Genomic DNA, 14309 nt, shown 5'->3' with positions numbered 1-14309 from the left:
TTCTTATTCTAAGATTTTCTTTTCTGTTCTTTTCTTTTTTTACCTGCAGCAACTGCCAACATATAATGTTAGGGTAAATATTTAAAACAAAATTTCCCCAAGGAGCTAATAAAAAATAGTTCACATTCACATTCACATAATCACTTTTCACATGCATACATAATTATAATAATAGTAATTATACGCGTGACCCAACTCTAATTTATACATACATCATTATATGCATGTATGTAATGAGAGTGAGGCATATAGCGACATTCGACGTTTTCCTCAGAATCAAACATCGATAATATTATTTCTGCTATGGTCTTTCGTTTTTGTTCTTTTTGTTTTGTTTTTTGTTTTTTTTTTGGTATGCATTTCGCAAATTCATTTATTTATTTATTGTCAGCAATTCTTTTTAACAATGCTCAAGAATAAAATAAGTAATTAAATATAAAGAAAAAAAACGTTAGAGGCTAAAGCTAACTGTAAGTACATGCTTTCATCCCTTCCGCAGAGACACAAGCATAAGCCACGCACACACGCACACACACACACACACACAAGTGGGGACGGACAGTAGTGCAACAATGTACGTGGGGCATATTCGCTTCTGCTAAAACAAAACGTTCATCAGATTTAATTTGATTTGATTTGAATTAAACTAAGCCTTATAACATCAACAGCTCTTCGATTTTAAGCCTACTCGCGTTTTTTGTTTACTTAATTTTAATTTTAAATTTAAAATGTCGCACAGACACACATGTACGTACATATGCACACACATATGTACGTATTCAACTATTACAACTTGAATTTACATTAGACATTTATATGTTAGTGTATATATAAGTATATCTGTTGTATGTATGTATATATATATTATAATTCACGAAGATAAATTCAGTCAATTATATTTAAAAAAAAAATATATGTAGCCTATTTTCGTATATATTTTGCACAATTTCAAGCTAAACTTCACATTGTAATTTTGTATACATACATACACACATGTATTCAAAAATATTTGAATTATTCACGCTAAAAGCTATTACAATTTTGTTTGTATGCCACTCTTAAACATTTGTATAGCTTTACAATCAGTAAAAAGCTAATTCTTGTGCTAAAAATGAAATCAACACATGAAGATAAATATAATTTGTGAACAAATCTAAAATTATACTTTGAGCTCTCAGCTAGAACTCTCAACGCTAAGAGCGCCGTCTCTCAATGCGGACACATTTAAAGCTTGAGATTCAGGGAATTATAAAAATTTGTTTATTTAACAAAAAAAAAAAAAAGAAAAAAGTATAGTACTTTATATGCATACTGTACAAACATTAAATTACATTTGTGACTTACAAGTAGAAAAAAAAGAGTAATAAACAATATTAAATGGACACAAGTCTCGAAAAAACGTTTATAAAAAACATTTTAAAATGGCCAAAGGCTATATAAATGTATGTAAATTTACTATTTAGTCGTTATAACAATAGTGTGGGTATAGTATTTAAGAGGAGCTGTGCAGTGAGCATCCTGCAACGAGTTGTTTTATTTGGTTAAAGTTGTTTCATTTTCTTTTTATTATTATTGGTGGTACATATTAATCATCTATAACTTATGTGTACACCAATAATATGTATGTGTATATGTAAAAGTGTAGTTGGTTGTATATATTGTGTCTTATATGCGGCAATCGTGTCAGAATTAGCTGGTTGATCGCTTTTCAAATTTGGTACTTAGTCCTGGTCACAACACATAACAGTTGAAAGCATCTTACATAACATAAATAACATGCCAATATATACATACATATACATGCATATGCATGTGCTTACTCTTGATAATACAATTTCAAATTGGTTAGCTAACATTTGATGGGTCTCTGTTGCTGTTTGCTATTAAAACTGCTGTTGCCGTTCTCCCGTTACCATTGTGTGTCGTCTCAATGTTTGCCACGCGGTAATCTTATCGGTATATGCGGATATCATGTGTCCTCCAGTGCACTGACATATTGCTTGCCATTGTTGTTGTTGTGGTTGTTGTTGTTATTGTTGCTGTTTTTGTAGCTAGGCGGCAGCTGCTTTATCGTTATGACATCCTTTGGCTTTTGTCTCTGCTGTTGTTGCCGATGCAGCAGCTGTGACTGCTCTGACTCCTGCCCCTGCTCCTGTTCGGGGTTCGCCCCCTGCTGTTGATTTTGTTGCTCTGGCATTAAATTATTGATATTAAACATGTTGTTATTTTTACTGTTGCTATTGTTGTTCTCAATATTATTATCCTCATTATTTTTATGAAAATTGTTGTTGTCCTCTGATTTGGTATCCATCTGCAGCACTTGCTTCGCTTTACTTTCCCACAGAATGCGGTTGGCTTTTAGCTATATACAAAATAAACAGGAATGAATCAGTTATGTTACAATATTAGCATATATATATGCATATAGTCATATTTTAGCCGACATGACGGTACTCGATATCATATACCATATACCATACAAATACCTACATACATACACATATACATACACACACGTATACGTATACGTATGAGTATCCTGCACATGCAAGCATAATTCGAGCACTTGCAATATTTGTTGTTTCCATTATCGTTCTTGTTATTCTGATTGTTGTTGTTATTGTTGTTGTTGTTCTTAGTATTATTGTTGTGATGTGCCATTGTAATAGCAGATTACACCCGCCAACTAACACACCCACAAAGCCGCCATATCACGTATGCAAACAGATGCATCATGAAGTGTAAATGCGATGCCGACATCGCCAGTATTTTGGCATAATTAATTACGCTCTTGCCACATCTGCGGCAATCGAAATAGACCAGGCTGCTTGCCATATTCAATTCAAGTTGAGTGCAAGCTTTAATCATCAATATTTGCATGGACATTTTTAATAATTTAACATAACATGCACTTCTGTCCAAGAATCATCAAAGATGGTTCGCTGACCTCTCTATGACGGGCAAATATATCGCACATAATAATTGTCAATCAGTTGAAAGGCTAATTAATCATGACGAGGGCTTTTAAGCACCGCCGACTTATAGCTTTTATCAAAGTTGCTCGTTCAATATATTTTTAATTGAATTTTTCATTCGTGCTTTATATTAAAATGCCAACAACATTGATTAAGTTTCTACCAACCTCGCTCAACACACATCGCTTCTGTTCCGCGGACAATAAAAAATAATGTCAATTTAATATGTTTGCAATTAACATAAATTATGTGCATAAAATAAAATTGGCAGCCTTTCAATTGATTATAAATGCCTTAAACATATCCACAAATCGATATGATGTTGTGTGAGTGTGGGTCTGTGAGTGTAAATGTGTGGCAGGCTAACTGTTTGGGGCATGTAGCCCAGGACTAATAACCACCATTTCAATTGCATGCAAATGTATATATAGACACACACACACACACACACACACATACATATATAAATATATGTGCACAAATGTATGAACACACAAATATTTACAGATAGCTGTGTCTCCTTTCTTGGCAATTTAAATTGGCATTTATGGCGTAATGCCACGCACACACACACACACACACGCACACACACACACACATTTTTTACAGTTTGTCTGACAGAAATTGCCGCAGTGAGAGCGAGCTGCCACGTGACAGCATCTAACGAAAAAAAATAAAATAAAATCAACGGTTCAGTCAAATGGAGTTGAACACAACGCTTTCAACCGCACCACCTGAATCACCTGCAGCTGGCAGCCAACCATCCAGCCATCCAACCAACCAACCAACCAACCAACCAACCAACCAACCGTTCGACCGTCCAACCGACCGAGCGTTAAGAGCCATGTAGCGGCAGCACCAACAAAAGCAACAACAGCTGCAGCTGCAGCAGCAACATCAACAGCAACAGCAACAGCAACAGCAGCAGCTGCTTGTCAGTTGTTTGCAAAATTTTAATTTATGAGCAGTCCTCGAGCAAATGTCGGCCACTTCAAGTTGTCAAGCTGAAGCGGGCGGCATGCACAACCAAACATCCTGCATCCAAAAGGATGCATCCAGCCCAACCCCCATTCCACTCTCGCACTGCCTGCACCACTCAGCACTCGACTTGACTCAGTTGAGCTGCTCTAATTAATTAGCCGCTAATTTAACGCGCCCATGGAAAACAGCAGCTGTGCAGCACTTCACACGACAGGATGTGCAATCCGAACTTTTTTTGTTTTTGCCTCGGGCTGCGGTTCCAGTTGCATGTAATTTATTATTTCGGCTCATAATGAACAGTTTCATTTCCACGCTGCAGAAAATGTTATTATTAAGCTTTTTAGATGTGCATATTAAAAGTCTCTCTGGGCTTTTCGAATTTGAATAATAAATGTGTATTTACAGTTTTTAGTTTTCAATCTACGCATTTGGCCCGAGGGTAAGTGTTGAATAAAACAACCCAATAACTAAATAACTACTGACAAATGAATTCACAGTTGCTAGTTTGTAAAGTAGGTCGTCTTCTTCTTTTTCGTTAAACAATTGTTTAAATATGTTTATTTATATATATTTTCATTTTTATGTGTGTTCTTAGATGCGTTGTGTGCCCAGCAGGAGAATGTATAATGCGCGACCCACTTTGCAACAGGCAGCAAATAAGCATGCAACCAAAGAAAGCTAAATTTATGTGTAGTCTTTGCTTTGTGTATACCACAGACACATTCATATGCAACTCTTTATTTTTGCAAGCTAAACGTGCCCCAAACCAACCAAATGCATCTTATATCCCAGGCATGGAGCCAACGTCATTATCAACGTGGTTATCAATATGGTTGCTTGTGCAACATCCACATATACATACACATATATGGCCCCCTTATTTGTCCCCCCTGTGTATGTGTGTGTGTGCGTGTGCCGCCCCAGGAAGCACAGCTTCAAAAACATCAACAACAAGAACAATACCAACAATGCCTTATGTAGTGGCTGAAACAAATAAAAATTTAAAAAAAAAAACAACACAAATACAAAACAAATAAATAAATATAAAAAAAATGCAAGAGTGCAAAAAAGGCGAGTGCAAGAAACAAACAAACGAAACAAAATAAAACAAAACCAAACACAAAATCAAGTGTAACAAGTAAGACGGCCAGACTAGCTAATATCGACTACATAGAGGAGTAAGAGAGTGAGATCTTGATGGACTAAGAGATATCTTAAAGCTTAAAAAAGATGATAAGGTAATGGAAAGCATATTAAATTTATATAAAAAAGATGAAGAATGATAAATAATGCATGGAAATTCGAGACGCCAACTAACAAATGGTAACATTGAATCGGGCTTGTATTTGAACAGACGAATGGTAACATTGAACAGGATATACAGATATACAGGATATACAGATGTCAGGGCATATGTGAAAGGGCAGAAATGTGAGAAACTGAGGATTTGGCCAACAATGCTGTAATCGTAGCCACAAAGCAAAAGTGCAAAATATGGCAATGACAGAAGCCAACAGAGAACGACAATGGCGACAACAACGACACCAAAAAACAACAACAACAGCTACAACTCTGGCTGGAGGGACAAGCACAAAAAGCGGAGCGCAACGAAATGACAACACAAAATGTTAACTGAAATGACAACAAAAAGGATGGGCGCCATTTTGAATGCTTTGGGAATATATCTGGACCGGGCATGGTAGAACGGATGTGGAAATGAGAACGGGAATGGGAATGGGAACGGGAATGCACATGCAGATGGACATGGAAATGGAAATGGGATTGGGTAAAGGTATCGGTTGACTGTTTTTATGTACATTGCGCCTGCTCGATTAACTATCTGCCTGTCTGTCTGTATGTATGTATGTCTGTCTGTCTGTCTGTCTGTCTGTCTGTCTGACTGTCTGTCTGTCTGCCTGCCTGCTTGACTATCGCCTGGCTGTCTGCCTGTTTGATTGTTTGTTGCACATACCTTAGATGTATTGTCCTGCACCCATGCATCTGGCTTACCGTAGTCCGGCGGATTCGCATACGGATCGTAGCCCAGCACGGAGAGCATGGGCGCAATGTCAGCCATATCGCGCACCACATCGACGGGTATCTGTCCCACCCACTTGGACAGCGCCTCAAGGTTGACGGGCTTGATTACCTGATCCGAGGACCGTTCCACTCTGCGCACGCATGAGCGGATTAGCAATAGAAAGGGGCACATTAAAGGTCCATTGAATTTATAAGGCAACCAGCAGCTGCTGTTGCTGCGGCTACTGAGGGGCATCAATTACTCACTTGGATAGCGGTACACCGTTGGGCTTATTGATGAACTCCTCATGATGCAGCACCGCCTCGTTCCATGGCACCTCCAAGAACTTTAAGATTTTGCGCATCCATTCCTCCGGATGCAGCACCAGCTGCTCATAATACACCTAGTACAATAAGATATGATTAGTTTTAGTCCGAATAATAATTAGTTGCTAGTTATCTAGTCAATTAGCTGATTATACATATGCATAATCGTAATTGTCTAAAGGATTTATCCTACGATCAATAACTTAATTACTTTCGAGAATAGATTAATTACTCTCACTTATCAGCAATTTCTATTGCTTTAATTAATTAGATAATCTAGTGAGGATACAACGACTCAACTCCTCAACTCCTCAACCCTTGCTGGGGACGGGATATCAGCTAGATGGAAACGACTCACCATCATGCAACGGTCCTTGCCAATGTCCCGGCACTGTTCGTGCATCAGCTCAATGGCGTGGTTCCATTTCTGCATGCACTGACGGTAGCTGGTCAAATCGAAGCCGGTGATTGTCACCTTGCGGGATATAATCGAATGAACCGTCGCCCGTCCATCTCGCACCATGAACAAGAATTTGGCCTGCGTATACCGACAATAGAAGAGTGAATATGTGTGTGCATGCGATACACTTTATGTACACTTCTACACTATATGTACATGCATGTGTGTGTGTGTGTGTGTCTGTGTGTGAATGTATGCTATATGTGGCTTACATTGGGAAATAGCTCGATTACATAGGAGCCCATTTTGAGCGTTAGCGGATCCTTGTTACATAAGCGCGGCGCCGGCTCGCCATGTTTCGCAATGATTTCCAAGCAGAACTGTGCTATGGCGCTGTTCATGACCTCCTTGGTGATGCCGGCCTCCTGCAGTCGCAGCGACTCCTTCTCGGACTTCAGCCAGTGCGAGCGTAGCTGCAAAATGCGCGGAATGACGCGCGTCTCCTGCCCGCAGCTAAATGGATGAGACATACAAAAGCGAATAAGCAAGGACGCGAAGGGCGGAAGGATGAAAGGAATGTGAATGTGAATGCGAATAGGTATGAGTATGAGGACGAGGACGAGGACGAGGACGAGAACAAGCACAAGAACGTTGAGCATGAGCATGAGGACGAGGATGCGAAGCCATGTTACAAAACAGCAGTGCACAACAATGATGTTTGACAGACCCTACCACCGCATCGTTGTCCGTTGCAGGCCTGGACCTTTGCTAATACAATCGACTAAATGGAAACGGATACGACTCTAGCCCACCAACATTGAAACGCTATACGTGGCAATTTTAGTTTGCCACTTTTTAGACCAGCATTCAGCCTTCGAAGTGTACGCAAACTTGTGAGCTTTACTTAGCGAACTATGTTGGCTTGCAGTTGAATTGCTTTTTTTGTATTTGGGGTCATTTAATTTGCAAATTAACAATGCACTGAAAATGATTGGGAACTGCGATTCAAGAAAAGTTGTGGCCCATGTCTAACTTTAGCAGAAGTTGATTACTTCTACTACAACTACAGAAACTCAGCGAATCCCAGTGAAACTTAAGCGAAATCGATTAAGTCGTCTAATGTGATTTCACTTTGGGTTTCACTTCGGTTCCACGATGGAAGTGCAATTAATTTCCAAATTTGCTAATTACATTGAATGGAATAACAGTTATGCATGCATCCAATCACTTTGAATAGCTGACGGATATCTAGTCTAAATACATAAAAAGTCGATGGGTCAATGAATAAATTGCTAAATACATAATATGATAGCATACTTTTGGGCGTAACAGCATTGTATTGTTGAAAGAATACGCAACTTTATATAATATAGCTATAGATATATATATATATATAGCTCAAATCAGAACTATATTTCTGATTATTCTGAATCTTTTGCGCTAACAGGATCGAACAAGATCGAAGAAGAATTAAGACAGTTTTTTATACATTTTAGAATGTGAACTTTGTGGCCTGATTTTTTGATGACGATCTAGAGTGTACCCTCGCCAGTCGCAATCCTATATCCAATTTTATGATTCACTCATTTGCTCGAAATTCACAGAGGAGCATTTAAGTTTAATGGCAATGTGGCTCCATAGAAATTTCTCAACTTGCATGGCCTTTGAGAGCATGATTCTCATAGTTTCCACACTCTTTCGGCTAACTGAAGCTAGACAAAGGCGGCATATATATATACATACATATATAAATGTATATGTATATAATATATAAATATATATATATAATCTTGGAGCAATTACATGCGCGTGGCTTATATGCAAATCGGACGAACAAAAGCTAACGAGGCCAGCGCAAAAAAACAGTGCTGGAATAGGTACATATATTTTTAGCACACACACACACACACACAGACACAGATACACGAATCTTTTCATGTATTTGTAGCTGCATTTATATATAGCTTTTGGTACAAGTTTAACTATATGCGTCCCTGGCTCTTGCTTGGGTCGGAAGTAAGTTTTTAAATAGCGGAAATTGTGCAGCCATCAGAAAAAGTGGCGCTGAATTCTGTCAGCAGTCATGAACCAGGACGCAGGAGCCAGGAACCAGGAAGCAATAGCCAAGCACAAGTCAGTAGCTACGACTCGACAGACAAGAATCAGTACTGTAAAAAATGCAAATTGCTATTAAAATAAGCAGACAAAACAAATAACGCCCACCAATTGCTTGCGCACTCGTCTCTTTCAATCCACCTCTCTCTAAGGATTTTCTTGCACCTCACCTGTGTGGAGGACGTCGTGGCTGATTACTCATGCGTAACGAAAACTAATCTAACTCAGAGTGTAACTGGAGCCCACAAACATGCGAATAACCCCGCCACACGGACGCCTTCAGCCTAAATGGACCCATCCATCATGTCATGTGATAAACATGCTTCGAATATGAGCTAACCATGTTGTCTTATGGCGTTTCCACCCATGTCGGCTCACGTCTATCAATTGAGTTTGTATTATGAACATTATGTACACTTATCCTGGGCACGCGAAATCTACATTTAATTATTTTTGAATAAAACCAGCGATTATTGGATTCAACTCAAAATACTCGCTGCCAGTGTTTCTGACTCGGATAGCTTTGTAAACGTAAACAACAAATCAGCTTTTGCATACATACATCCAAATTTACATCACATTTCAAATGGCGCAATCGATTTCAAATGTATAGCTTCTTATTTTGTAATTAATTGCAGGCTCAGAATATAATTCAAAGAAACCCAGAAAAATGTTCTAGTTTTTTTAAATAATTTCTAATTACACGGAATAAAAATTCTTCAAATAGAAAGTCTTTTTTTATGAGAATTACATTTCTCAATGATAGCAAATATTTCAAAAAAGTAAAAATTGTAAGGAAATTTGCTCTCTCGACAGCTATGAGATTAGCTGCCGTCTCGGGTCTGAATCGTCGTCGAATCTTAAATTAAATTGAATGTGTTTATAAACTATTTAAAATGTGAAAACTTGAACTATAATTAGAAACTTCCGTATTGCAAAGAGGCTTTCTAAATAATAAGATAAGATACGATTCTAAGTTTTCTTTTTCCGAATGTACTATGATTGTAGAATCTGTGTGGAAAGCAAAGCTTTGACAACTGTATACTTTATGTAGATGCAAACGATATAATTACGCCGTATATATATATATATATCAACTTTAATTCATTTTACTCTACGCAAATGAGCATCTGGTTTAAATGGCTTCAACAAACTTTGGATAATCTGTAAAGCCTGACCTGTTGACTTCAACTGTTTTGCCTTAAAGTGAAATGTGGCCAGTAGCGTGGTTGCATGCAAATGCTTGTATGCTTGAGTGGGTACGTGTTGGGGTAAGGACACACCGTGGCAAACTTACCGCACATCGGGATGAGCATCCAACATGGCGCGCATTAATGTCGTACCAGATCTGGGCACACCGCCTATGAATATTAATGGCATCTCACGGTTGTATGAATAAACGCGCTGATTGTCATCTGTGACGTATTTCTGGGCCGTATACAACCAGAAACCAGGTGGTGAAAGCAAAAAATGGAAAGAAAAAAGAAATTAAATTAAATTAGAGAAAAGTTGCTGGTAAAAATTACGTGTTTCCACGATGATAATGATCATAATTATGGGGCGAACGGATGAGGGATGAGCGATGAGGGGCTGCCTGGATGTCAGGCAAGTGACGCTGATGCCAACTGAATTTGCATGGACCAAAAGTTGTCGCATACACACGAAAAATAGACTGTTGCGTATGTGTATGTGTGTGTGTTTGTGCATGTGTGTGTCTGTGTGTGCGTCTGTGCATGTGTGTGTGTGTGTGTATTGGTAACAGAAGCCCGTTAACCTTTTGCGTGCCTGTCGCATTAATGTCAATTTAAAGGATTTTCCTGCGCAGTTTGAAAAATGGCTTGAGAAAAGCGTTAAACTCAAGAGTCTAAGCCCATAATATCAGCTGCTTAAAATTGCTGAATCATTGTGGGCAATATATGCGTGAAATTATATTACAAAAAAAAGAACATACTTTTTTGTCGCTTAGCGATTTGCCAATTGGTTATCTCTGTGGTATCTTCCACATTTTGGGCTTCAGTTAGCATTTAAAATCGATTCGATAAGGGGAAGCGCTATCTGACACAAGCACACACACATCCATATATATATATATATATATATATATATATATATATATATATATATATACATATGCTTTGGACTTATCGGATGACCGCTGTGATGTGATAAGAATGCGACAAGCGCAAACACAGAAAGTGGCCTAATAATGAATTATTGATTTGGGCAATTAGAAATTGGGGCAAATGTTACGTTGTGGTTACATTGAAAGGCTTAAGCTATTTAGGAGCAACGAGTGCGGTTCAGTTAGTTCAGCCATACTTTAAATATAAATGTAGTAAGTATGATCAAGGCATAGGCTAACATCAATCTAACCGCTAGCCACCAGCACCACTGCTACAATCTTTTTGTTTTTGTATTTAGAGAATGATGTTCAGCCATCCGATAACCAGCAAAATCCCCAATGACTTGCGGTCAGGTCAGCGTGTGCAGTCAACATGAAATTAGTTATCCTCTCCTTTGGGCTTATATAGAGGCGACACATAAATGCTGAGACTGTTGCTGCTGCTTGGGATTGTTGTTGGCGTTGCTCTTGCCACACTTTGATTTATCATCTGCAATCGTCGCCTGGCAACTGGTCCCTTCTAAATACGTTCATACCCACAAGTGTAAATACTCTAGTTGAGTTCCGTTCTGTTCATGTGTTTGTGTGTGTGTTTGTGTGTGTGTGTGTGATTGGATGTGTGATATATTGCATCTATATATATATGTATATAGTATGTATATGTATGCTTATGTATTTTCTTACCTCCATGCGCACCATTTGCGATGACATATCGTTTGTGGCATCCACTTTGAATAGGCAGGTGGGGCGCAGCTCGGTGAATTTGAATAGGAACATGGTGACGACAATTATGCCGAATAACACCCAAAGGGTGACCTTCTTGTTGCGGTATGGCAGACGCATCTTGTGAGTCGCTTGCTGATTTGTTGCTTTGCTGCTTGCGGCCAACTGAGGTGTGAAGCTAACTGCTTTTTGATTTCAATCAGCAAACTGTTGAAGTCCAGCTCCAGTGCGCTCCACGTGTCTATTTGCTTTGCCCTATTGATTCGACTGACTAACTGACTGACAGCAATGAGTCCGTTTGGCAGACTGACTTCCTTAGCAGAATAGCAGCCGCTGCCGGACGTTACACAGCTTAAGTATGCAAATTGGTTTCTTTTTTTTTCTCTTTTTTTTTTTTTGAGCTGCAGCCGACAGGCGCCTATGAGATTTAGTTTGCTTTCTTGAACAGTTGCTGCTTCTATTTGCACTTGGCTTGCTTTGACTGGCTTTGGGTTGCGGCTATTGCTGTTCCGGTTAAAGTCACGGCTTCTTGTGTTTTACTTATTGTTGTTGCAGATTACCACGGCAATATGATTGCGTCTTTGGAGCATCCACTCTTCTCCGGCTGCTGCTGCTGCTGCAGCTGTTTCAAATCCTGTTCCTGCTCCTTCTGCTGTTCCTGACGTTTGTTTATGACGTTGATTGCTTTGCATTTCCTCGACCTTATCTGCCTTTGTCCATCCTCACGCCCACTCAGCGTCCCATTGGGGTCAGCATGACCATCTGCCAGCAGCAACTAACACTCTGACTTCAATTTCAACACTCAACTACAAATGCGCAAACAGCTGTGCCCTGTGCAGGGGTTTATCGTTTACGTTGCTTCTCTGCTATCTGTTTTCTGGGCTGCGTTGTTTTTTATTGCATTTTAAACATATTTACTTAAGCAAATTATGTTTTATATTACCGCCACAGTGCGTGTGTAGGGTGGGGAGGCATTTGCTTCAGGATCTGGCTGCCTAGATGAAACTTCAAATATCTCTCTCTCTTTTTTTATCTGTCTTCAACTTTCTGACTAGCTTTGCCTCATTCACTCTCTCTTTTGGATTCGCTTTTTGTGCGTTTCTGTCGCCGTCTCTGCAAAAGTAAAAAACTTCAGTCATAAGCATATTTAAATACTTTTCAAATTATTTGTAACGGCTGCTGCCTCAGGCTCGACTTTAGCAATGCTTACATGGTTCTCAGTGTTCCGCAGCAGTACTTTCCGGCACTCTTGACGACCCTCGACTGATAGCAGCGACTGCCTTCGAGTGACTACGCACCTTTTGAAACTGCAGCGGCAGCTCGATGACTCGCAGGTGCAAGCTGTCAGCTGCCAGCTGCCAGCTTCCAGCTTCCAACTCCCAAAACCCAACACCCAAATTCTCAACCACAATTCCAATTACAATTTAAATTTTGATTGTGACTCCTCTTCAGGCTGCTGTCAGGCGACTAGTGCTGTTATTGTTGTCAGGTAATGTTGGTTATTTGCTCAGTTGTTCACGAATAGCTGCCAGCCCAAAAACTTAATGAGCTGAAATGCCAAATAGACTGGAACCAATGTTAGTGATATGTACACATAATAGCTCCAATTGCCAGTTATTTCCTCCGTCATAGCTGTGAAAGCAGAAATAGAAATAGACAAAATTAAGAACTATTAGTACAAATGTCAGTATACAAATAATCAAACAAAAGCCAAAAAACTACTTTGATGGTAGGCAACACACAGCAGATAGCAAACACTACACCACATACGCACACTCGCACACACACACACACACACTCCACATGGAGCTGCAAACAAAGTCAAACATCTTGAAATATTTGCCCAATGAAAAATTGTTTTGTATACAGTATATGCTTTTCAATGTGTGTGTGTGTAAATAATGTGAAACATATTTATTACGTTTGCTAGGAATATTTGATTAGAAACATCTATAAATTCTTTCTACATAATGCACACATAGTGTGTTATTTGCCACATGGACGTGACTTGTGGCAAACATTCCACGGATCGCTTAAGCTGCTTACAGCATACGGCTTACTGCTCACAACCCCACCGCCACTCCCAGTACCACTCCCGCTCCCTGGTGACAGGAGCTGTGTGCAGTGTTCGTCATTCAAGTGCTCAAGTGTCGACCATATAGTGGCCATATACTTAGTTAAGTGCATGATGTTGGCGCGACATTCGTCACAGCATCTGCTCCGGCACTGACTTTGCCTCTTACACTGACTGGGTGGTTCGGTGGCTTGGAGAAGCGTGGATAGCTCCGGTGAAAGGCAGCACTTGACGCTAACATGCTCAGTTAAAGTTGCACAGCTTACAAAATTGAACCGTAAGCATTTCGTTACAAAAAATTTACGCTAAATTTCGTAGCTTTTCAAAAAAGGAAAAAAAGTAGACTTCCTTCCGGTAACAATAATAGCACTGTAATTAATCAAAGAAAGAACCTTCTTGCTGGCATGCTTGGAGGCGTTGTTTTGTGGCAAGACTCGCAATAAGTATATTTGATTATCGGTTGGCTATCACATATACCTAAGCGATTTATTATTATATTATTTTATAGAACATTGTTAGATGCGATGCACGATTGAGATAATTCAACCAAATAAGTAGAAAATAATGCAAAGG

General features: G+C 39.3%; 2 protein-coding genes across 3 annotated transcripts; both read right to left on the bottom strand.

Moving 5' to 3' along the window:
• Positions 1 to 1373: 1373 nt before the first annotated feature.
• On the bottom strand, positions 1374 to 11782 carry LOC6565434 (protein-tyrosine sulfotransferase). 2 transcript variants are annotated; one of them, XM_001991084.3, is made up of 7 exons: positions 11624 to 11782; positions 10115 to 10245; positions 6975 to 7215; positions 6661 to 6840; positions 6243 to 6379; positions 5929 to 6127; positions 1374 to 2362 (listed from the first exon to the last, which is right to left on the bottom strand). In XM_001991084.3, the coding sequence occupies exons 1-7, from the start codon at positions 11780 to 11782 to the stop codon at positions 1970 to 1972; spliced, it is 1440 nt and encodes a 479-aa protein (XP_001991120.1). In that variant the 3' UTR covers positions 1374 to 1969. The 2 variants fall into 2 exon arrangements, with proteins under 2 accessions (XP_001991120.1, XP_032593900.1); XM_032738009.2 differs by having other exon boundaries at positions 2259 to 2362; positions 5967 to 6127.
• Positions 11783 to 13169: 1387 nt separating this feature from the next.
• On the bottom strand, positions 13170 to 13292 carry LOC116805550. Its single transcript, XM_032738010.2, has one exon. It carries the CDS (start codon positions 13290 to 13292, stop codon positions 13170 to 13172), a length of 123 nt encoding a protein of 40 aa, XP_032593901.1.
• Between the last annotated feature and the right edge of the window lie 1017 nt (positions 13293 to 14309).

The sequence above is a fragment of the Drosophila grimshawi genome, unplaced genomic scaffold, assembly GCF_018153295.1.
Source record: "Drosophila grimshawi isolate 15287-2541.00 unplaced genomic scaffold, ASM1815329v1 contig_1006, whole genome shotgun sequence".
Classification (NCBI taxonomy): Eukaryota; Metazoa; Arthropoda; class Insecta; order Diptera; family Drosophilidae; genus Drosophila; species Drosophila grimshawi.
The sequence above is the reverse complement of the archived record's forward strand: the minus strand, read 5'-3'. Positions and strand labels throughout refer to the sequence as shown.